This window comes from Aspergillus alliaceus (assembly GCF_009176365.1).
Source record: "Aspergillus alliaceus strain CBS 536.65 unplaced genomic scaffold BDW43scaffold_8, whole genome shotgun sequence".
Lineage (NCBI taxonomy): Eukaryota > Fungi > Ascomycota > Eurotiomycetes > Eurotiales > Aspergillaceae > Aspergillus > Aspergillus alliaceus.
Genome location: NW_022474691.1, coordinates 407,834 through 429,826, shown reverse-complemented (window position 1 = coordinate 429,826; position 21,993 = coordinate 407,834). Strand labels below are relative to the sequence as shown.

Here is a 21,993-nt window from a genome sequence, read left to right as displayed (position 1 = left end):
CACCCTAGTGGGCATTGCATAGACGAGAAGGGCGGTGCAGGTAGCCGGTAGCCGGTAGGGAGAGGTCCAAAGTCATGTTTTGGTCTGTGCAATAAAGAAATATATAGAAAGCAAGAGTTTTGTTCGTATCTTCCTTCTGATTCTTCACTTTTTAGGCCTATATTATATGTGAATTCCAGAGGAACTTCTATATAACAGGCGGAACAGCGGAAAGAATCCTTCTGCCTGCTAGGCTACCAAAAGCCCAATTAATCCTTGTCTTCCTGTCCGTACTTGGTCTTCTACTGTTATGAATTGATCACCTAACCGACCGCGGAACTTTAGCGGTGCAGTTAAATCCTTTTTCTTAGTTGTTGCCAACCTAGTCGGAGCTTCTCACTGATATACAGTAAAGGCCCCAATGTAGGGGTCTCGCTGTTTCAATGATCTGCAAAGAGCTTTTTTCCTGACCTAGTAAGCACTAAAATTGTAGGTTTGTGTGCTTGATCAAGTGTCCACACAGATGGGTTTAATTCGTAGATTGATAAGATAAAGCGGGTCCGAAGCCGAGCTATTCGGTAGTGGGGTCAGCTGATTATCCTGGACCCCAATTTCAGTACGTTTCATCACACACGCTACCTTTCAATTGGATCATATTTATAACGGGGTATACCATTTATTCAAAGCACTGGACATTGGTTATTTTCTCTCCTAGATAATATTCAGTACGAGATTTTGCTTGTAGAAACTAAGGTACTAAGCAGGAGCAATGTGGAGTAGGACTGTTCTCTTATTGTTCTAGACGTGCTTCCAAGACCCTTGGCAGAGCTAAGCCACCCTGCAGTGAACGATTCATGAATCGTTTGTTACTTTTTTGGCCTTAGTTGAGTTTTGTTGGGCATTGGAGTCGCTACCGCCCCAAAATCTCTCACCAAGTTATCAAGATTTATACTGCCGGCTCTTTACCAGTGCCAAGTACGTCTTACCAACCTCCACTGCAGAACAAGAAACAAGTCAAAAAGAATACAAACGTACTCTTGCTATGTGAGTAGTATTTGACATATTTGGTTATTGCCATTCTGGTTTGCCTCGGGCCTTACCATACTCAACAGACGGGAATCTAGCTTAACTGGGCAGAACCTTATCGCACACATACCTCCCTCAAATGACGCTCCCAGATCCCCTAGGCCTCCTGAGATATAAAACGGAGGTGAACCCAACCAAACGTTGGGTTCCTCTGGTCAGCACCTCGGACGAAAAAGCCGATTTCTACGTGCAACAGAACGAGTTGATCGATGGCTTTTTACATAGCAGCCAGGAAGAACAGATGCAGGCGGAGGACCATGCCGAGAACGGCGGAAAGGTCAAACTAGCTGTGCGGGCTAGTTTTGTCGTGAACTTCTGCCTGTTTGTGATCCAGCTGTATGCTGCTGTATCGACCGGTTCGCTATCTCTTTTCGCGACGGCAGCGGATGCATTCATGGACCTTGTCTCCTCCGTCATAATGCTAGTCACATCACGAATGTCGACTCGACCAAAACCATACCAGTACCCGGTTGGACGCAGACGGGCCGAAACCATGGGCGTTATCGCATTCTGTGCTCTGATGACAACCGTGGCGATCGAGCTGATCATCGAATCGGCCAAGTCCTTGGCTGCGGGTAAGTCCGACTCGGACAGTCTTGATATTGTCCCCTTGATCTGTGTGGGCGTGGCTATCTTCTCCAAGTTCTGTCTATTCCTCTATTGCTACAGCTTGCGGCGATATCCCGCAGCCCATGTGTTTTTCATCGATCATCGCAATGACCTAGCTGTGAACGGGTTCGGTCTGATCATGGCAATCGTGGGGGAAAGATTCGTCTGGTATCTTGACCCGATCGGTGCGACGTGCATTGCCCTTCTCATCTTGTATTCCTGGGTTTCTGAAGCCTTCGAGAACATGTGGTTGTTGATCGGGAAGTGCGCTCCCCGTGAGTTCATCAACAAGTGTGTCTATGTGACAATGACTCACGACTCGAGAGTTCAGAAAGTTGACACGGTGCGTTACTTGCTTGTGTGATATGTTTTTCCTTCCAGATATCTGATATCGTTTTCTAGTGCCGAGCGTACCATGTCGGTCAGCAGTATTACGTTGAGGTGGACATAGTCATGGACAAGGATACCCGACTCCAGGAGTCACATGACGTGAGCCAGGAGCTGCAACGCAAACTGGAGGGTCTTAGTGGTGTTGAACGAGCCTTTGTCCACGTTGACTACGAATATCTGCACGATGTCCATGAGGAGCACAGGCCTATTTATGACACTACCGCCCCCAGTCCTTCCGTCAGATCCATAGTGAAAAGGTTCTTTACCTCGAGCAACCCCAGAGATAGGCATGGGGAAGAAAGAGTCTAAGGAATGTGGAAGAACTCTGGTAAAATCCCTCAGCTAACAAGTGCCGAAAGCTTGACGGTGGATGCTGTATTTCCGGTTCTGGAAGGGATGTCAAGATCTACTCACAATGTGAAGAAATGTGCAGCTTGTAAAATTACATTCCTAGGGTCGAGAAAGTATAACCACCTCCCCATCGGGGAATCGCTGGTCTATTCGGAAAACCGAACATCCAAGGGTATGCCAGATTACGTGCCCAAGTAAATATATTTAAGACGTGACAGTATCTCGCAGGAGTACGGAGTATTGCATAGCCTATCTCTGAAGACCCTGTTTGAAGGCTTCATGGTACCCATTACCAGATACGTAATCATACTCTCATGATCTATCTATGCGAGTGGGTGACGGTTTAATAGCTACACTAAATCGGTACCTTGGTAACCGTAGTATGAGGTGATTGCTCGACTATCCACTTTCCTCATCTATGGAACTCACAAGTGAGGGGTTGAATGTCAGCAGAAGCAGCATAGAGTCGCTGCGCGGAGGTACAATCTGACGAATTATACCTAGATACTCTCAGTTTGTTGGTATAAATAATCTGAACACACTCGCCGTTTTATCTAAGGTGACCTGTGTTGGCATATAGACGTCCTCAATACTTAGCACTGCATTATCCTTTCCTCCTTGTAGCTAAATTTCCCTGTTAATTGCCGAGATTCACAGACATTTATTTTATCTATCGTATTAATTTTCTCCTACTAGTATATTAATTATTATTGTTATTTTTCTTCAAGTTTAACGTCCATATCGAGCCATTGGCTATGACAGGCACATGTACCTAGGCAGTGGCCTACACCACTGCCTCCAGATAGTCTCTAGGGCCTCTATCGGACTACCCTTCCCATCTACTTTCTGCTTCTTCTACCAGCTCTAGGCCCCAAAGGTAGGTTATCTCTAAAATCACTGCCTATATCCCTCTCTGCGTCCCCTGGGAAGCAGCCAATATTTGTTGTTGCAGGAAAGGTCATTAGTGCCTTCGTGGCCCTCTGATCCTCAAAGAGATGGCATTCTGGGGTTGTTTCTCCCCATCTGGGTGGTGATACTCCTGCCTTGACTAGGACCCTGTACAGATCCTGTCTCTGGTGGCACCATTGTCTGCATTCCGCCTGTAGATGGCCTGTTGTTCCCTGTGGAGCATAGCAGCTCTGAAATCCAGGTGAGTCTCGGGCCCCTATTTGACTCAGGTAGGTCGATGTTGCTGCTTGTCCAACCTTTACCTGATAATATCGACGAGCAAGCTGTTTTGGTGCTGCCCCTGCTACCAGATCTAATTTCCATCTTTTCTGGGGTTGATAGCGCTGTTGGGCCCTATAGAATCATTTCTCCACTATAGAATCATTTCTCCAGGGCCTGTACAAGCTGTTGTTGTCTTTAGGCTTGGTTTGCTTCAGTGCATGTTCTGCGTAGATGCGCTAGACTAAGGCTCCTATCTATATCTCTGGGGGCCTTTTCTGCAGCTATCTTAGCAGCTTGATCTATCTACTTATTCCTAGTGTACTTCGATGGCTTGGGACCTATTGGATAGTGATTTGATATCCTTGATTCTTAAGTCTTTAAGCTATATCTTAGACCTGAATCGCCCAGCTTTGCCCTAGGACAGTTCTATTGTCTTGTATCCGAGCTATAGCTGCCTGGGAGTCTAATAAATCCCCTATAGGGCCTTTATATCCCAGCTGCTCAGTTAGTTCAAGTACTTTACAAGTACCTGCTAGCTCTGTATAAAAAACCTCGTTTTCCTGCCCTAGCGGCAAACCCGCTTAGTCTTCCAGGTGCCTGAGGGCTCTAGCCATGAAGTACCTGCACCGATCTGTCCATTCTCTAGGCGTGGTCCATCTGACCACATTGTTAGACCTTTATAAGGAGTCATTGCTTGCTTGAGGGCTTCTTCCTCTGTAGGCACTAGTTTAGTGCCTGGAAATGCCTTGGGAAGCCTCCACTACCTCTTTAAATCCTACTGAGGGATCTATCCTTAAGGCACTTGCTATCTTAGCTGCTAGGTGCTGACCTAGGTTGCATGAGCCTCGTGCCTTAGGGCCTTCTACCCATATTCGGTCATCTATAGGCTGTTTCCCAGGCTGTGCGTAGCAGTCTCCCTTGCTATACCCTTCTACCTGAGCTTGATCCTTAAGCTCCTTGCCCTTCTTCCTTGTAAACAGAACTGCTTCTGTTTCCCCGTCTCAAACCGAATTGCCTGTTGCTTACCTTGCCCAATGGCTATGTTGGCAGCGAGCTCTAGCCCCTGGCAGGCCTGTTGTACTGAGCTAGCTGATATCAGCAGACCTATATCATCTGTATATGATAATGCTCTGATACCAGGAACTGCTTGCTCGATGGCATTAAAGTTCCCCCTAAGTAGATAGTTAAAAGGATCAGGGATACTTGTGAGCCCTGTGGAACCCCTGATTCTATGGGCTGTACAGAACACGGCTGTTGGTCGATTACTAACTGTATCCTGCGGCCTGCTAGAAATGACTGCACCCAGCAGTAATAGGTCTGTGTCTAGGCTTAGTTCTAGCATATACTTCAGTAGCCTTGCAGTATCTACATGACCAAAAGCCCCTTTTATGTATATAAAAAGAGCTCCCACCAGCTGTTTTCGATTCCACACTTAGTAAGTGTCCTAAATTAGGTAGGCTATTATATTAAGTGCACTGCGTTGCTTGCGTCTCTCTATCTGTCCTGGATATAGTGCCCCAGATACCTTACAGTGGCTTAGAAATAGTCTTAGCGGCCATCTTTTCCACTACCTTGTCTATACAGTTCAGTAGGCTGATTATCTATAAACCTTGACTATTAAGTAGTCAGATTTATTAGGCTTGCGTAGCAAGATGTCCTTAGCTATATTCTATACTTGTAAGTGTAGGCCTAAGCTAAAGTATTGGCATACTAGGGCCACTATACGTGTGGTGTCCCACCTCTATAATAACTGGAGAGCTTAGAAGTTAAGTTGATCTATTCTAGATACTTTCTAAATTAATTAGCTAAATAGGGCCCTCTAATTTCTATTAAATTAACTTCTAGATATACACTTTCTGGAGGAATAGCCCTGATATCTTTATCTCTAGAGACTCTAGGGAATATAAATCTCGCTAATTATAGCTTCCTTTATCTTTAGAATGATATCCCGTTCTTCCTGGGAGCCCTCAAGCACTGGAGTAGCTCCAATTATGGGGCTTACAGTATCTTAGTGCCCGCTAACATCGGGCTATATTGTCGGGTCCGAGTCTGTTTTTCAGCTCTGCCTGAAGCTCTTTAGATTGCCTTATTAGAAAGGTTTTCCAGCGTTGGCTTTTGCTTTTTGAATAGTACTATAGTAGGCATTTTAAGTTTTTTATCTTCTGATCAGTCTCTAGGCCTGCTTTCTATGCTTTTTTGGCTCTAGTATATTATTGATAGCTAGCTTTAGCTAGTAGTTTCTACCAACATTTCAAGAATAGCGTCACCCTTACAGGTCTAGTATATTTATGAAGTATCTGAGTTAGTGTATGTTAAGGCTATATTGTCTTCTCTTCTACCTTAGTTCTACTGCAGTTATCTAGTAGGGCTGGTTAGTATGCTGTGAGTGTATTCCGTGTCTACTTAGCCTTGTCCAGAGCCTCAGAATCTGCGTGTAGGGTTTTTGTCAAGGGTATCTACTATTCAGTGTAGAAGGCCTGTCAACTAGGTAAGGATACGTAGGCTAAAGGAGAGGGAAAGATCAAAGCAGGCAGTAGATACTATTTAGACAGGCGACTGATCCTTGACCTCCTACTACTACTAACGATTCGCTAATTCATAGCTGAAGGCTCCACGCCTAAAGGATTCGGAAATCCCATTGAAAACCAAACTGTCGTATGGCCTGATGTTCCTCGTTAGCGGCCGATTGTTCATGCACCTGGGTCAGGGTATCCTGTACAGTCATCAGGCCGGATCGCTATTTAATCTGTGACAGCCTCTGTAAGGAAAACTCTGCCTGTCAGCCCTGGGCTCCCGGGGGTCCTAAGATAGGGCTGTTTAATATACTTTTTGCGCTGCTAGAAATATTTAAGTCATAGAGAAAGTTGTCTAAGGTACTTAAGCTTGTTAGAGCTGTTAAAACTTCTTCTCTAGAATCTTTATTCAGGCCTTATACTGTTGTTTATAGGTATAATACCGAGCTGAGTGGGCCTCTATTCTTTAATTAATATAGGCCGGTATAAACTCTAGCTCTATCTAGCGTTTTAGCTCCTGATCCTCTAGTGATTCTGTTAGAGACTGGTATTGCTTGCATAGGTTTTGTTCAGGACCTAGGCCCAGACCTAGGTATATCTGGTTTCTTTCCTCCTGCTTTCAGATACTTTAGGCGCTCTGTAGGCTACCACTATGGGGATTTGGGGCCTCCATAGCGGTTCCTGGGGCCTTAGGAGGCCTTTCTTGATTGATTGACACGTTAAAACGATTTGTTTTGGTTCGGTCTTGATTTTGATGTTCCCAGCAGCTCCTACTATACATCGTGTATATATATATCGATCGTTCGCCTTTATATTATAGCTCCTTACTATGGATATTTAGTTAGTTTTATTGTGCCGAACTATGTTGAACTGCAGTAAACCTATATTTCATTTTAATATGACAGGGATTGAGTTCCTTCTATGGGTAATACCTGGCAATCGATAGTTGGAGATACTAAAATGAAATGTCTTTAGAAGGGCGTAATAACGTGTGGCCCCCACCATAACGGGATAAAAGCCCAACCGTGTCCATGACTTGATGAGTTTATTTTATACCTTATCTACCACATTGTTTTTGCATACTTTCAGCCCAGAGAATACATCAAGCTCGATCACAGATGACAGGCATGAAGGAAACGCCAAGTGAGCAAGATATTACGGCGACAGTGCCTGCTATAGCAGATACCGTAGTATCCTCGTCAATTGTGCGGACCATTGAACCACTTGAACTAGCAGAAACCAACAGGGCCCGGTCAAGCCTGCGCATCACCGCCATCTTGAGCGCACTCAATGTATGTACAAAGGCAATGCACTTCTCCTCAGCGACCTTTTAACTAACAGACACCTTCCCTTCCTTTAGCTAGTCCTCTTCGTAGCGGCACTCGATCAAACCATCGTCGCAACATCTATTCCCACAATATCCGCCTCTCTGCACTCTGCCGCCGGATATACTTGGATTGGTGGTGCCTATTTGCTTGCCAATGCCGCTGCAGCTCCATTATGGGCCAAATTCAGCGACATCTGGGGGCGAAAGCCGGCTCTCTTAGGAGCAGTCGTTATCTTTGCCATCGCTAGCTTAATCGCGGCGCTGAGTAGGAACATGTCAACTCTAATTGCTGCGCGAGCCCTCCAGGGCACAGCAGGTGGCGGCCTTATGCAATTAGTTGCGATCACGATCTCCGACCTATTCAGTATGCGAAGCAGAGCATTATACTTGGGGCTCATGGGGTGCACTTGGGCGCTAGCTGGTTCCGCAGGCCCCTTGGTTGGCGGTGCCTTAACGGAGCACGTATCCTGGCGGTGGTGCTTCTGGATAAATCTCCCAGTCTGCGGCCTCTCATTCATACTCCTGCTAGTTCTCTTGGATGTACACAACCCACGCACGAAACTACGCGACGGCATGAAGGCTGTTGACTGGTTCGGAACGATGTCCATCCTAGCGGTGGCCTTGCTATTGCTCCTCGGGCTGGACTTCGGCGGCGCGATATTTCCCTGGAACAGTCCGAAGGTCATCTGTTTGATCGTGTTCGGAACAATGATGATAGGTTTCTTCGTTTTCAGCCAAAAGCGCCTGGCCAAATACCCCTTGATGCCCCTTGGCATCTTTAATACCTGGTCCAATAACGCAACCTTTCTAGTCGCCTTTACTCACAGTATGGTCGCCATGGGGATTGAGTATTACCTCCCGCTATTCTTCCAAAGCGTCAAACAAGCATCGCCTCTCCGTAGCGGTCTCCTGATCCTGCCCATGATGGTGGTTGAAGCAGCCACGGATGTCATATCCGGCATCTTGATCCATCAAACTGGACGCTACAGGGAGCTCACCTGTGCCGGACTCGCATTCATGACCTTAGGAACGGGACTATACATCTACCTCGGAGTCGACACTACTGTGGGGACAATCATCGGGTTCGAAATCATCGGCGGTATCGGAACCGCGCTTCTATTCCAAACACCCATGATCGCGATCCAGAATACGGTCAGTCAGGCCGATACTGCATCAGCCACTGCGACCTTGAGCTTTATTCGTAATCTGGGAACATCACTCTCGCTCGTGCTCGGTGGTCTGGTGTTTCAGAATGGGATGACTGCTCGCCAGCCAGCGCTTGTGGCTGCTGGTCTTGGTGAATCCGTTCTCCGTTCCTTGTCTGGTGATCAAGCAGCCGCGAATGTGGATATCGTCAAGTCTATTCAGGATATTGCGCAGCGTCGGGCGGTGCAAACCGCTTTTGCTTGGAGCCTGCGGAACATGTTTATACTGTATACCGCCATCGCGGCTGTCGGGCTGGTGGCGAGCGCTTTCATCAAGCAGCGGCACATGAGCACCGAGCATACAGAGACTAAGACGGGCGTCCAGGATTTGACAGAGCGGGATGCATGAAAGTGAGGAAAAACACCACTCATACTTTCATATGCCTCATCGTCAAACCGTTGCTTGGCCGTCAGCCTCCTCCGTATTGAGCGCTTGCGCATGGACTTCCGGGGGTTGATCTGCCACAGCCAGCCATCAGACCGTTGCTAGCAACTCTAGATTCTCCTACTTGTTAGAAGAGGGTATGGTTTTGGGGGGCCGGGGGGGTGGTCATTAATTCGACCAATTTTCAATTTGCCACATTTGAGTCCATGGCGAACCAAGAGGATATCGAGTCTTTTGACACAATGGAGGCTTGCCATGTCGGTCCGCAGCCCATAATTGAAGTTGATATTGTTGCGATAGACTCGACTGTGTGATTGATAGTGTTCCATTATATTTAGGAGGGTTCGCAGGTGATATTGGAGTCTGCTGGATGTGAATGGGGGCTTTGTGTGCATATCTCTTATTTGCTGAATAAAGTATATAGAAATTAGATCCAGTAACCTATTGTATTTTATATAATATATAACCAAGGGAATACACTGGGTCGCAAACTCACTAATGAGCCAGGTCTGGCTAAAAGTGCTTTGGAAACCAATTTTTTGACCCTACTCAGGTCTGCCGTATTTCTAATATGGACGCCGCTTTCCCTGCGCGTCATAAGCTCTTGAATGCAGCGCTCATGCTACAGTGGACTGACCCCAGTAAGGATGAGAAGTTTCTCTCATGGGAAGCATCAATGCAGAGCCTGTGTGAAGATGAATTAAGACGCCAAGGTTATAAGCCGAATCACATAGTACCTAACTTTATCGGCTATACGCAAGGTTAGTGGATTTCCTCGGCGCCAATGAGAGACAGCAAGATGTGCTGAAATCATTATCAGGTTATATAGTAACAGCCAGAGACATGTTTGGCACAAATGTAGATCGGCTATTAAGCATCAAGACCAAGTATGATCCGGCCAATGTCTTTCATAAGCTGAACCCGATTGATCGGAACTTGTGATTGAAAGCACTTATGATTGTGGGTATTGCTAACAGTTGCTCTTGATTTCCACTATATGACTGGGGAGGCATACTGAACACAACCAAAAAGCAAAAGAAAAAGAAAAAAAAGGGGGTGTTCGTCCAGTGCATTATCTCTTCTTGCTAACTCTATGCCTTATTATGGCAGACTTTCTTTGCGTTCCTAATCCAGAGAGGTGAAACTACGGCACTGCTAGTTCGGCAGATTATATCAGAAGCCAGTAATTAATCCAGATTCTGAGATATAACTGACAGGGTATTTCAAAAACGGTCTTTGAACAAGACTTCCAAAAACTTTCATGTTGGATGTATTTTATGAAATCTAATATTTACTGAATCCTGAGATTACTTCTGATTTTCTTGCAAATTTTCAATTTTTGTACGATAATTATCCGGAAGTGACTTGTTCTTGATTTTGGGGCTGCAACGTTGGATATAGTGGGATATAAACCGAAGCAAACTTTGAGAACTCGCAACTCTGTGTTAGGATATGAGTACACGAGAAACCAAAAAATAGAGGCCAATATCCCATACTAAGATGCAAATATGGTGTGAATCAATACAAAGACCTAGGGGTCATGAAGTTGCCTATGCATCTCGGCAACCACTCTCACAAGCACATCCGAACGTGTTGCACCCTGCGTGGGCTATTTAGTGTATGCTAACCACATAAACGACTCAGCCATACTTACGCACATACCCACAGTATAGTTCCAAGTGTACCGTCCTTACACAACTATTATAGAAGTTAGCTCTCATATACCTCGGTCAAGTCCATATCTACTTGCTCACTCCCTATAGCAGCAAGCTTGTGTACTTTCAGGCGAGTTGGGAGCGAGGAGTTGATTAGGGTATGCCGAACGAGTGCCATAAGTGCCAGGAGACTAAGAGTGGAGGAGATCATCATATTCATTTCTTGCTCGTTGATTGCACACTGCCCTCGAAACTATGCGGCTATCCGACATATGAGGAGAGCTTTGTAGGCTTAGAGACCTCGTCCTCAGCGGCAAGGAAGTCTTATATTTTTCCAAGCTTTGTTCGGGATAAAGTGGCATAGACGTTTGTTTCTGTTCGCCAGGATCATCTGGGATGCTCCCCTCGTAACGGAGTATCTCCGCATGATGCATAGAGGCCTGTTAACATATAGAACCCCCCATCCTGTCCAATCACATTCCTCCCCCTATACAGTCCCTGTCGCCGAAGCAGCTACCTGATGTGTCCTGCCACCGACCAGGGAAACTGTTTCGGGAGCATCTATTTTGGTATATGGATCCATATCCTTGAAGCTATAGTCACATGGCTCTCACTCCTAGATTTCAGACGTGTCCGCATAATAGCAAGTGTGAAACGTAGAACGCTAGAGTCGAGCCCGTATCATTAAGCGCTCAATTCCAGTAGCGGACATCCTAGATGTAGAAGATCTTCGGTGTACAACGCTTTAGCGTCGCCGCACCGCACGATAGGAAGCTCTGGTTCCAGCATGTAGACAGTATATCGTGGCTAGTATCCCTCAAAAGTTAACCTCCTAGTTCTAGTTAAGCCTCGCATAGCTGTAATACCTGGTACGACAGTGCATAAGTTAGGACAACTGGCATTCCAAAAACGACCGATGAGATCCGGTTTCGTGTTTGTCGGGTTACCACGTAAGAGCGACTTTTAAAATTAAGCCAGTTCCGGGAAATAAGTATTATCCTCTTTGGGATACTTTGCCTGGGATGTGGGGGAAATCTTTATTTCTTGTGATCCGCTCTGGGAACTTGCATTAGTTTTTATGTCGGACCTAGTATTCTTACTCGACTGGGCATTTCTAGGGCTCGAATGTCCTGGAATGTTTGTTGCGCATGCTCAAAGTATACATATGAAGCTGGTCGAGATGAATAGTTGGATGTGGCACAATGGGACCATAAGCTGCTTCGTTTCCGATATGCGCGCTGGGTTTGACAATATGTTCACCGTAGAAAGCAACCGACGCCCTTGTATGATATGATCCTTCTAGCTCCACTGTGTATATTGCTAATCTCGAGCTTCCCTAGCAATTTACCGTCATTCATCCCAGGGGCGAGGTGTAGGGTCAATACGATTAGTCTATTCACATGGCAAGCTTACGACTCGGCCTTAACTGCTGTAAGCCAAGAAGGCCTCCGCGTCCCAGTGACTCGGGTTGGACTCCAAATGGCGCTTAATTATCATATCTCTGCGGCGCTGGGGACGACACCCTGCTAGTCAGAGGCATGGAGATACTGTGATCAGCAATGCTATGCGCACAAAGCATGTTGCCCGATCGAATGGTCTAGGATAGCCACATTATAGATCTGTCGTAGCATATATCAACCGCAAGTTTCAAACAACAAAAGTGGACCCCCATCTCCATGAAGTGAATACTACTTCACCTATAGGGGGGTATAGCCCAAGCCTACTTGTCCGTAGGCTATACGCAAAGCAGCGAGTCATCCTAGGACTATTCCGTATGCATCCCCCTGTAGTAGTGAAATACCGTGAGGGTCTCGAGCGTTTCTTGGCATCGCGCTATAGCTCAAATATTTTCTACAAGCGATTCTCTGAACATATCAGGGATAATTCCTGATAGATATGCCGGTGGAATGGATAGAAGCATGTTTCCTTGCTTGACTTACACAATAGGCTTATTATATTGTGGCTAGCTGTCAATTAATTGACTGTGGGAAGCAGGGGCGTAACAGAATACTGCGACATCCTTCTAACTCCCCTTTCTCTACTGCCACTACTCCAGTGCATCACTTTTCACTAGTGAAGTTGACATCATATACTTCCTTTCCAATGAAGAAATAATCAGTCCTAGGAAGATGTACTCGAAGAGCCCTACCAGCCTCACATGAAAGTACCACCTCCATCGCTTCCCCCGGGGGGGGGGGTTATTTTTATTGATTTTTGGTTTTATTTGGCTCTGCTAGCGGCAGCAAGTCAAACCTCGTTTTATGTTGAAGTTGTCGTAATAAAACTACATAATCACTCCTGTTGCATCGCGTTTATGTCAAAGACTAGACCTTCAGCCATACTAAATGCGGACTAGCTACATGTTACTTCTGATAGCTGAACATATTGACCCTCCTGTTGAACAAAGATAAACGAAGACAGGAAATCTATGCTGAAGCAAGTAGAGCTCATTTTGTTGTTCAAAACTTATGCATGGTCTAAGAATGAGTGACAAAGGGCAATCCATATTCATACTGCTGACTTGTCCACCTTTCGTCAATTTTCACAATAGTAATCATATAATCTTGGCACATAAGGGAAATCGCTTCAATAAGGAATAAAAAAGAAATAAACAAGGGTTAAAGGCAAAGCCGATAGGACATTCATGCAGAATCGGGAATGTACAAATAACCATGGGGTATCTCAACCGTCGCAAGATCGATTTTCGGCGCCGGCACATCATCCCATTGTGCGTGTATCGTCGTTTCGTTATTCGCAAGTGGTAAAATGTTTAGCATGGTGCTATAGGTGAGAGAACGGGAGCTTGCTTCATGCCACGTATCGTCGCCGTCGGTGATATCCGAGTCTCGCGAAGCTGGCCCACGTTGTGCCCAGGTGCCCATTAAACTTGGAAAAGTTGATAGACATCTATACGGGACTTTTAGAATGTTAGTGCACAAGAAGTTATACCCCAGATCAACGGGCTCGTCAATGCCGACGTATGATAATGCTGTCAATGCCTTACGGGCACCCTCGTATGTGAATGCCATTGCCCAGGAGCAGATAGCATTATCCCCATAGAATACAAGGCGATGGCTCTCGAAGTTCGGGTCGTCTGCTAGCCCTGGGCGGACAAACTCGTTTTGGTGAGGTCGCGGGGTTACGGTCAAATCATTAGGGATCACGTAGAACTTCGGCTCGCCTCGCGAATTTATCCCGCAATGTCCCAGCCATAGCATATCCCAATCGTCGCCATATGGGGAATATGGGACCCCCTTGGCTCCCTGAAGCGCCCGGGTTCCTCGTGCAAATTCGACCATTTGAGCCTTGATGTTCACATCCCAGTCCGAATCATCCTCCATAAGGACTGCGCTGCCGATTCTACTTTCCACGATACTGTTGCCAGCAGAGAGCATTGTCAGTATAAGACGTATATCCGTTTCCTTACTTCACTAACGTACTGCCGCAAAGCATTCATGTGGGCGCGCCAACTTCCCAGCTCGGCGGGTTTATCGCGGTGCTTCTCCTCCGTCCATACCTATCGCACAGTCAGGAATGTAGACGATAGGATAGCCTGAATCCAGGACCGACGAACAGCTGGTAATGCTTTCGGAGGTATTTCGGCTGCTCTTACGCCTTCAAGCCAATCCACTTCCAACCCCGTATATGATGCCGCCAGAGCGATCGCATCGTGCTTATCGGTGCGCTGCTTGAAGCCGATCGCAAATATCTTCTCGAACTGCAAGACACCTTCAGTCAGTGTTTGTCCAAAGAGCATCCCTTGCGTAGCGTGGAAACAATGAATTTGGGTAACGTGGACCTACCCCTAAGGTAGCATTTCTGATCATATTATCGAGCAGCGACTCGTCGTTGGCAGGGCCCCTTGCGGAAGGAATCCAGAAACCACCGCCGTTTTCCGACCATGAAAACCAGATCACCGTGCAAACAATGAGTAAAGCAGTGGACAGCTTTCTGCTGCTAAAAGTGTGCATTATGCCAGCGTTTCCCAGGCCAGAAGTCAAGAAAAGGGGAAAGAAAAATATCTACGAGTGCGACCGGGCTTTGCGCCGGCGGCTCCATGGGACAAAGGAACCTGGCCCCCATGTTCATCTGCGTAGTCTAGTTTCATAGTTTCATTCTTATCGACAAGGGGAGTATAGCATGGTTCGCCAATGATGTCAATTCGGAAGTAACACTATCGCATAAGCCTCGTCGTTGATCTTTTGTTAGTCTCTTGGTCCAAGCAATCAAGTCGTGCTGTCAGTTATTAACCGCCGATCCAGGAACGCGCTTGTGCTTTATCTCCATATTCGTGAACAAGTCGGTGATAATTGGTTGCTCTCCTATTGATCCCTGCATATATCCACATTAGTGGTCCACTTGAGTCTCCCTATTGAAATTATTTTCCTATTGAGTCACCCAAAGCTCCCAGGAATGATGGTACTCCCGAGTTTGGAGAGGGCTGTAGGGTCTAGATGCTCACGTGGTCATCCTGGAGGTTGATTGTACAGTCATTAACTGGGACATCTTCACAGTCGTGATTCATCACTTTCTATGCCTTACTATGTTGAAATCTGTAAACCACGGTAAAAGGTTTGACAGTCAAACCCGGTAATCGCCATATTCGAGCAAATCTATACAGAAACCTAGTCCGCAAAAACCTCTTATCATACACAGGAATCATCTCACTTAGACAAAGAAAACAGGGAAAAGGTTGAAAAGATCCGATCTCTAGTCGCTCACGGTCCAAACCACCTCCAATATCCGAGGGGGACTATCCTCGCCCGGCTCATAGACATAAATCTGTCTCAGTTTCCGCCCATCTAAAATCGCGCTCCTCATCCGAAGCGACACCTTCTCCTCGTCCTTGGGACGCAACGGCCCCAAACTAAACGCATACCATTTATCCCGGGCCTCGGGACTCGGATCCCACGTCTGCTCCATCCCAATCATGTCCGTCATAGGCGACGAATACTCCACAACCGAAAACCCATTAACAAGAAACCATGTATCCGATATCCGCCACCGCCGAAGCTGACAATCATCCCCACAGATAGCAGCCGATTTCCCAAGCGCAACGACATCCACGGCAAACCACGACTTCCAATGATGCAACGAAAGCGGTAACGGGCGCCCGGACTCATAAAACCCCGTTACATCCTCGCCCAGGTCCATCTGAAAGAGTCCCCGGTCCCAGGTAAGCTTCGTCGTGGTGTGCTGGTAGATACACTGCGATACCCGCTTATCCCCAGTGTCCTTGTACTCGTAACACTCATCATAATGCTCGTTTATCTGCTCGAGCAAGGGAATGGAAATGAAGATGCCCGCACCCCCGTACGCCATATACGTGAATCTCGCCATTTGCTCGAGATTCTCGGTCGGCGCGCCGATGTAATATGGTTGCGACGCGTCGTAGGTGGCCAGTCGGTCGACTAAGTTCGACATCGACGGGAAGAACGTATCGTCGTCGATGATCACCGCCCACTGCATGTGAGAATCGCGGCTTTGCCAGAGAATCTTCGTTAAGTGGAAGTATCGGTCTAGCCATTCTTCCTTGGAGGGGATTATCGTGAGCCGAATGCCGAGTTCGCGTGCGTGCTCCTGCACCGCCAACTTGTCCTTCTCGGAGACAAGATCGACCATTGCGAAGATGCGGGCATTGGTTCCTCCGGCCCAGTGGGAGAATTGGTCCAGGGAGTCGTCTAGTCGGTCGAGGGAGGTGGAGACACCGAATACCATGTGCGATGCGTCGACCAGCGCTTTTGGGGCGGGCGCGTGGATCGTGGTTGTTGGGGCGCATTGAGTGTCGGGGAGTGACTTCCGCTTGTCTTTGGTGTCTAGTTGGAGTGCTTCGAAGGTCGGAACGGGAAGGTCTATGGAGTCGGAGAATCCTGAGAAGCTCTTTGACCGTTTCACTGCGATCTCCCATCGTGCATATCCGGCTGACGAATTGTATCCATAAGATCGTAAAAGGTTGAGGTCCACATAGCAATCGTTTGAATCTGTATCGTCATTCAGGGAGACGGGTTGGTCGGCGGGTGAATTAATGGGAACGCGCTCAATGTGAGGCTCGAATAGGTGAGCCTCCGAGAGATATAATACTGTTATTGCAGCGAGAATGATGAAGGCAGCAATGACTGCTTTCAGCCGCTGGCGTGCTCGTAAGAATAGGCTGGCGGACATTCTACAACAGCATCAACAGCATATTACTACAACAGTGAAAAAGAGAGCGAGGAAGTAGATTATTTCAAACCCATCTATCTTTCCAACACATTGATTCCAGGTCAAAATGGAAATCACGCGAAGGGTGGGGAGCGTACGGTGCCAAGTCTGGCCAAGAAGGTCCGAGTCGCCTAGCACACGACTAGTAGATAAGATAGCGTGTTAAATATTGATCTCACCAATGTGATTCTGTGACTGCTGTCTCTTGGACTGGGTGGGGGGTGGGTCATAAGGACGAATGTAACCACACCGGGATCTTTTTAATAATTGCGAAATGAAGATTTCACCGACTAGGCCCAGGGGTGTCATTAGTCCAGGCTCGGCCTAACTAGCGCTTAAGTGGTACAATCATAACTATGATGGTGTGTGCTGCTCATGCCGGGGAATTTTTATTAGTTGACAGGTGGAAGACATCATGGTAGGGCAAGGAAGCGGGACGGACCGACCGGACGAATGGCGACGTTGAAAACCATCTGGACCATATGCAACCAAACGATGGAAAATGCTGAAAAGTCCATAGAACAAGGTGAAGCGCCCCATTATATGGCCACATCAAACCGAGAATGGGCGCGCTATGGCCTCGAGACACGTCAACGGGTATCCCGAACTTCGCAGGAATTTGTGTAATAATTTCAAACAGCAATTGAACTACATATCTCACTGAGCAAGACAGATTGATTTTAGCGCCTATGATCAGCAAATTCATGTACAACATACTCAAACCCGCGCGGGACATTAATCAAGCCTTGTAACAGGAGCAGACAAGTCACTAGTTCGTCTTGAAAACAAGAATGGATATAATATTGACCTCAGCTTAACATAGCATTAGTTCTTCCATGGCTAAGAGCTCTGCTGTATGACAAGCATTAGGTACACCTGATTTTAAAGTAATGTTCCCTTGCTCACCAAAACTGTTAATTAACCCATATAATACAGGGTCTACAGAGCCGTGTTTCAAAGGTCATTAAAGGCGTCAATCACTTTTTAAGAGTAATATATGATATTCCTTACTGTGAATGATGTGCACGTGATATGCAATCCGTACATATATCTGCCACGTGATGATTTATAGATCACGTGCTATATATGTACTGTAATGAATACCAATAGCACTCCGAAATTACTAGTATTGGAAATGCGGGATTCCGTATTACCTAGTAATCTACCACTGAAATCTAAGGGGTGCAATGAAGAAATGACGATGTCTCTGATTTCTGATCTAATGATAAAATAAGCATATTTATAGGCCTAGAGTGATCATTCAAATGACGCGATACACGCGATATCATGGCAATATAGCAATATCATGGTGTAGATAATGATCAAAGGCGCTAGTCTAAATGGAGTAGGCTGGTGGCGGATAGCGGAGCTTTAATGGTAATTTTGGTTGACAACTAGCCTTTAGTCTCTGTATGTGAATGTACACTTTCGCGGGGGCGGACATGGCATGGCGTTGCGCCACTTTCCACTTCCATGGTTCGTCATATCTCAACGAGCATGTGGGCATCAATAGCCTTACACTGTAATAACATTTTTTTTGTCTTCTTTTTTATGTACATGAATTAATATTACGGTAGGTCTTGACGGAAGAAATGGATTCGTAACGCGGAAAGGCTCTGGTATATATATATACTCAGTAAGCTAGGTATATATATTCCCTTTCGCGTGTGAACTTCCTGCCAGAACACCAGCAATTCACTTAGCGGTTTCATACATTTAGACGAGAATATTAAACCTCTCCATTTTCATAACGCTGTACTTCTAGCCATCTCAACCTGCATTCGAGCACTTTCGGACAAACAGGCATTTTCAGTTCGACAAAAACACACACTTCACCAAAGTCGATAATCACCTTAACCCTACATCATTCTCACCACAGATTATTCCAAGTGCAGTTCGAGACTCCCCACTTGGAAGAAGAACAATCTAAATCTAGATAATCTGTGTCCTGAGTCCTCTATCGGAGAGATGATCACACCTAACAACAATAGATTCGTCGAGAACGACGGTGCGGAAATCGAGCCCAGCCCCTCAGTCTTACCCAACCGTTCATCGTTAATGAAGCCACCTACAAGGTTACCACTGTGGTTCTATTGGGTAGCGGTCTAACTTGTTTACTTGATAGGAGTACTGCGGGAATTGGGGATGAGCTAAAGGATGATAAGAATCAAGCTGAAGTGAGGGATGCATGATTGTATGTGGATAAGAATGGTGGATGCGGGTGATATCCAGGGAGTCGAGTGTTTGGACAAATAGCCGTGGAGTCAATGGACTACAACTATGAATATGCTACATACCGCAGTGTTACATCTATGAATTGGATCGATAGCGAGAATATTGTGGTTGTTTTGATAGGATCGACGATAGTGCCTCCTGTCTATACGTGATATCCGATGTAACGCCTCGACGAAAGACAAGCACAAAGATGGCAAATGATGATATGCAACGGCTTCATAAACAATGTGTACATATGCAAGGAGGGGGTTAAAAAAAAAAAAAAAAACCGCAATCGGGATTCGCTGATGGTCATCCATCCAACTACCAACCGGCCGGCGGTCAATGGACTGGGGGATGATTTTCGGATGAGCCAGAGGTCATAAGCCCCGGTGATATTTTCATCCGCAAGATCACTCGCCCATCCGCAGAAAGTCAAAACATCGCTGAAATTTGACAAATGCTTAATTGTACAAAAATCATCCAAACGGCGTTCCGGGTGGTCGTTCAAAGTTTTCCGTTGGTCTTGTTGAATCGCTCGAATGACGAGACCGGGGGTGCTGAGTTGGGGTTTGGGTGGTGCTTCTTGAGGGCCATGCTGACGTTGTACTCGAGGTCAAGCTCCGCCTTGGGGTCACCGGTCTTGGGCTTGAAATCCACGACCAGATCATCCTTGACGGCGAAAACGGAGTCGATGTCAAGATGGGGGTCATCGCTGGGATAGATCTGGTTGATGACGGTGGCGTAGTTGGGGTGGGTGATCATGAGATGAATGTGGGCAGGCCGCATGGGAGAGCGGTCCATGACTTTGAGGAGCACACCGGCCGGGCCGTCTGTGGGGAGAGAGTAGGGCGTAGGGTGGTAGCAGTACCAGTAGAACTCCCCCTTCTTGTTGGAGCGGAACTTGCCGCGGAGGTTGTTCTCGCTCTGGGTGGGGTCTTGGAAGTCGTACTGGCCGTTGGCGGAGGCTTGCCAGATATCGAGGACGGCGCCTTCGATGGGCTCTCCGGTCTCCATATCTTTAAGGACACCGTGCATGTAGGTGACTCTCCCGTTGGGCTTAGGGTCTTGGATGATGCTGTCACCGAGATTACGGAAGGGAGCATTGGGCGACCAAAAGGGGCCGAGAATGACATTGGAAGTAGGCGAGAGTCCCTGTTCGGTAACGATTTTGTTGGCGATCTCATCAACGAGCCTGGCTCAATCAATCAGCTTATATTGAATATTTGCGTGGACCTCGCCGCTTGGCTTACGATTCCAGGCCGATCACGTCGCAGATACGGTGGCATTCATTGCGGATCGGAGTGCTGATCTTGCCGATCGAGTTGATAAATTCGACTCCAAGCATCCACTCTGCAGGGGTGAGCTCAACCTCACGGGCAAATTCGTGGATGTGCTTGATCAGAGAGCCCAAGAGTACGCGAGTGCGCTCGGAGGTGTTGGGTCCCATGGAGTTGATGACATAAGAAGTGAAATTAGGATCGAAGCGGGGATTGGTTGACATTGTGGCGATTGGGTAAGGTATAGATATATGTGGAATGAACTGTTCTGGGCGGAGTTGGTTTGGAGGATTTGGAGATGAGATGAATCAAGAAATCGACAGGCCCTTTGGGGGTCTATATACACCCTGTCGGAAGTCTGGATAACTTGGGGGAAAACGGCAAATCATTCGGCTGCTTGTCCGTGTGGGGGATGTCGACCCAAAACCAGTACCGCTACTACATGCCGAATGGTTTGATGCAATGATTGTTGGACGGTTTCAATCTCACACCTGTCAAGTTGATGCCAACAGCCGACGGGCGGCAGATTGCCAGGAGCCAGCCGGGTCAGCTGGATTACATATACCTTCCATCAATAATAATTTTCTAGAGAAATTAGAATCCCATGAGCTGCCCCTAGCTGACCCGGAATAGTTTTTACCCGCGGGTAAGACCTCTGGCTTCCCCGGATTTCTTCGCCATCAACTAGGGCTTTCTCATTGGCTCGTGACCTTTCCGTCCCCAAAGCCGATCTGGGCACCTGACCCACCTCTCTGCACGTGCCCTGATGCCTCAGAAAGGATAGAAGTTATCACGTGAGCAACGGAGAAACAAGAAAACAGAAAAGGAGGGGGAAAGAATGCAAAGTAATACATAGCTATTCATGATGTAAAGAGTCTCGGAGCTTGCCACAGGCACGGGGTTGCATGAATATGTCCTCATGATATCAAACCTGAACATGAGACCGACCATGTATCTAGTCCACACCACATATTAGTGGTGGGACCGACCACCCACCGCCTTTCGCCGGTGGGTGGTCGGCAGCGTAAAGGCATTTTCACCGTAAAGGCAGATTTTGCATTCCTCATCTTTTTGAAGCTATACAAACTACCCACTATGCCTAAATCATCTGAAATTCACGATGGGCGTGTAGATGAGGCTGTTAAAGCGATTCAGCAAAAAAATAGACCTAATATTGCAAAGACTGCGCGAGAATTCAGGGTCCCTTACCGCACACTCTACGGCCGCGTCCATGATCAAAGAAAGCCTCGTACAGCTAAATCACCTACAAACAAAGCGCTAAATCAGTATCAAGAGACTGCCTTAGTCCAGTGGATTGCTAAAATGCGTGATTTACACATTCCGGTTACAATTTCACTTCTTCTTGAATGGGCAAATCTCACTGTACACCGTGTTGATCCTAAACAATATCTTAATTAATTGTGGGCATATCACTTTGCTAAAAGACTTCCTCCACACTTAAAAATTGGTCCAATAAAGCAGAAAACAAAGGAGAAAAAGCATCTAGATACAGAGGATATTGGACAGCTTCAATTCTGGTATAATCAGCTTACAAACTTGCTTAACAGAATCCATCCTCACCTTGTGTATAATTTTGATGAATGCAGGTTCCAACCAGGCAAAGGAAA

At 46.7% G+C, this 21,993-nt stretch overlaps 5 protein-coding genes across 5 annotated transcripts; 2 read left to right on the top strand and 3 right to left on the bottom strand.

The window, feature by feature from the left end:
• The first annotated feature begins 716 nt into the window (after positions 1 to 716).
• On the top strand, positions 717 to 2,906 carry BDW43DRAFT_267178 (cation diffusion facilitator family transporter). Its single transcript, XM_032040966.1, has 3 exons — positions 717 to 1,023; positions 1,092 to 2,017; positions 2,077 to 2,906. The coding sequence occupies exons 2-3, from the start codon at positions 1,145 to 1,147 to the stop codon at positions 2,371 to 2,373; spliced, it is 1,170 nt and encodes a 389-aa protein (XP_031903384.1). The 5' UTR covers positions 717 to 1,023; positions 1,092 to 1,144; the 3' UTR covers positions 2,374 to 2,906.
• Positions 2,907 to 7,127: 4,221 nt separating this feature from the next.
• Positions 7,128 to 9,546, top strand: BDW43DRAFT_267174 (MDR family MFS transporter). Its single transcript, XM_032040965.1, has 2 exons — positions 7,128 to 7,390; positions 7,459 to 9,546. Exons 1-2 carry the CDS (start codon positions 7,217 to 7,219, stop codon positions 8,977 to 8,979), a joined length of 1,695 nt encoding a protein of 564 aa, XP_031903383.1. The 5' UTR covers positions 7,128 to 7,216; the 3' UTR covers positions 8,980 to 9,546.
• A 3,346-nt stretch (positions 9,547 to 12,892) lies between these two features.
• BDW43DRAFT_267173 (uncharacterized protein) lies at positions 12,893 to 14,749 on the bottom strand. Its single transcript, XM_032040964.1, has 4 exons — positions 14,474 to 14,749; positions 14,245 to 14,388; positions 14,111 to 14,187; positions 12,893 to 14,045 (listed from the first exon to the last, which is right to left on the bottom strand). Exons 1-4 carry the CDS (start codon positions 14,639 to 14,641, stop codon positions 13,313 to 13,315), a joined length of 1,122 nt encoding a protein of 373 aa, XP_031903382.1. The 5' UTR covers positions 14,642 to 14,749; the 3' UTR covers positions 12,893 to 13,312.
• A 496-nt stretch (positions 14,750 to 15,245) lies between these two features.
• Positions 15,246 to 17,082, bottom strand: BDW43DRAFT_267169 (uncharacterized protein). Its single transcript, XM_032040963.1, has one exon. It carries the CDS (start codon positions 16,830 to 16,832, stop codon positions 15,381 to 15,383), a length of 1,452 nt encoding a protein of 483 aa, XP_031903381.1. The 5' UTR covers positions 16,833 to 17,082; the 3' UTR covers positions 15,246 to 15,380.
• A 2,416-nt stretch (positions 17,083 to 19,498) lies between these two features.
• BDW43DRAFT_240461 (putative catechol dioxygenase) lies at positions 19,499 to 20,669 on the bottom strand. Its single transcript, XM_032039666.1, has 2 exons — positions 20,339 to 20,669; positions 19,499 to 20,280 (listed from the first exon to the last, which is right to left on the bottom strand). The coding sequence occupies exons 1-2, from the start codon at positions 20,587 to 20,589 to the stop codon at positions 19,593 to 19,595; spliced, it is 939 nt and encodes a 312-aa protein (XP_031903380.1). The 5' UTR covers positions 20,590 to 20,669; the 3' UTR covers positions 19,499 to 19,592.
• Positions 20,670 to 21,993: the final 1,324 nt, after the last annotated feature.

Excerpts from the sequence above, each read along its gene's own strand:
- BDW43DRAFT_267178 (XM_032040966.1), top strand. The coding sequence starts at position 1,145 with ATGACGCTCCCAGATCCCCTAGGCCTCCTGAGATATAAAACGGAGGTG. Across the intron at positions 2,018-2,076 it reads GAGTTCAGAAAGTTGACACG|TGCCGAGCGTACCATGTCGG; the intron begins GTGCGTTACTTG and ends ATCGTTTTCTAG.
- BDW43DRAFT_267174 (XM_032040965.1), top strand. The coding sequence starts at position 7,217 with ATGACAGGCATGAAGGAAACGCCAAGTGAGCAAGATATTACGGCGACA. Across the intron at positions 7,391-7,458 it reads CCATCTTGAGCGCACTCAAT|CTAGTCCTCTTCGTAGCGGC; the intron begins GTATGTACAAAG and ends CCCTTCCTTTAG.
- BDW43DRAFT_267173 (XM_032040964.1), bottom strand. The coding sequence starts at position 14,641 with ATGCACACTTTTAGCAGCAGAAAGCTGTCCACTGCTTTACTCATTGTT. Across the intron at positions 14,389-14,473 it reads TCAGAAATGCTACCTTAGGG|TTCGAGAAGATATTTGCGAT; the intron begins GTAGGTCCACGT and ends GGTGTCTTGCAG. Across the intron at positions 14,188-14,244 it reads CTCCGAAAGCATTACCAGCT|GTATGGACGGAGGAGAAGCA; the intron begins GTTCGTCGGTCC and ends ACTGTGCGATAG.
- BDW43DRAFT_267169 (XM_032040963.1), bottom strand. The coding sequence starts at position 16,832 with ATGTCCGCCAGCCTATTCTTACGAGCACGCCAGCGGCTGAAAGCAGTC.
- BDW43DRAFT_240461 (XM_032039666.1), bottom strand. The coding sequence starts at position 20,589 with ATGTCAACCAATCCCCGCTTCGATCCTAATTTCACTTCTTATGTCATC. Across the intron at positions 20,281-20,338 it reads GACGTGATCGGCCTGGAATC|GCTCGTTGATGAGATCGCCA; the intron begins GTAAGCCAAGCG and ends TGATTGAGCCAG.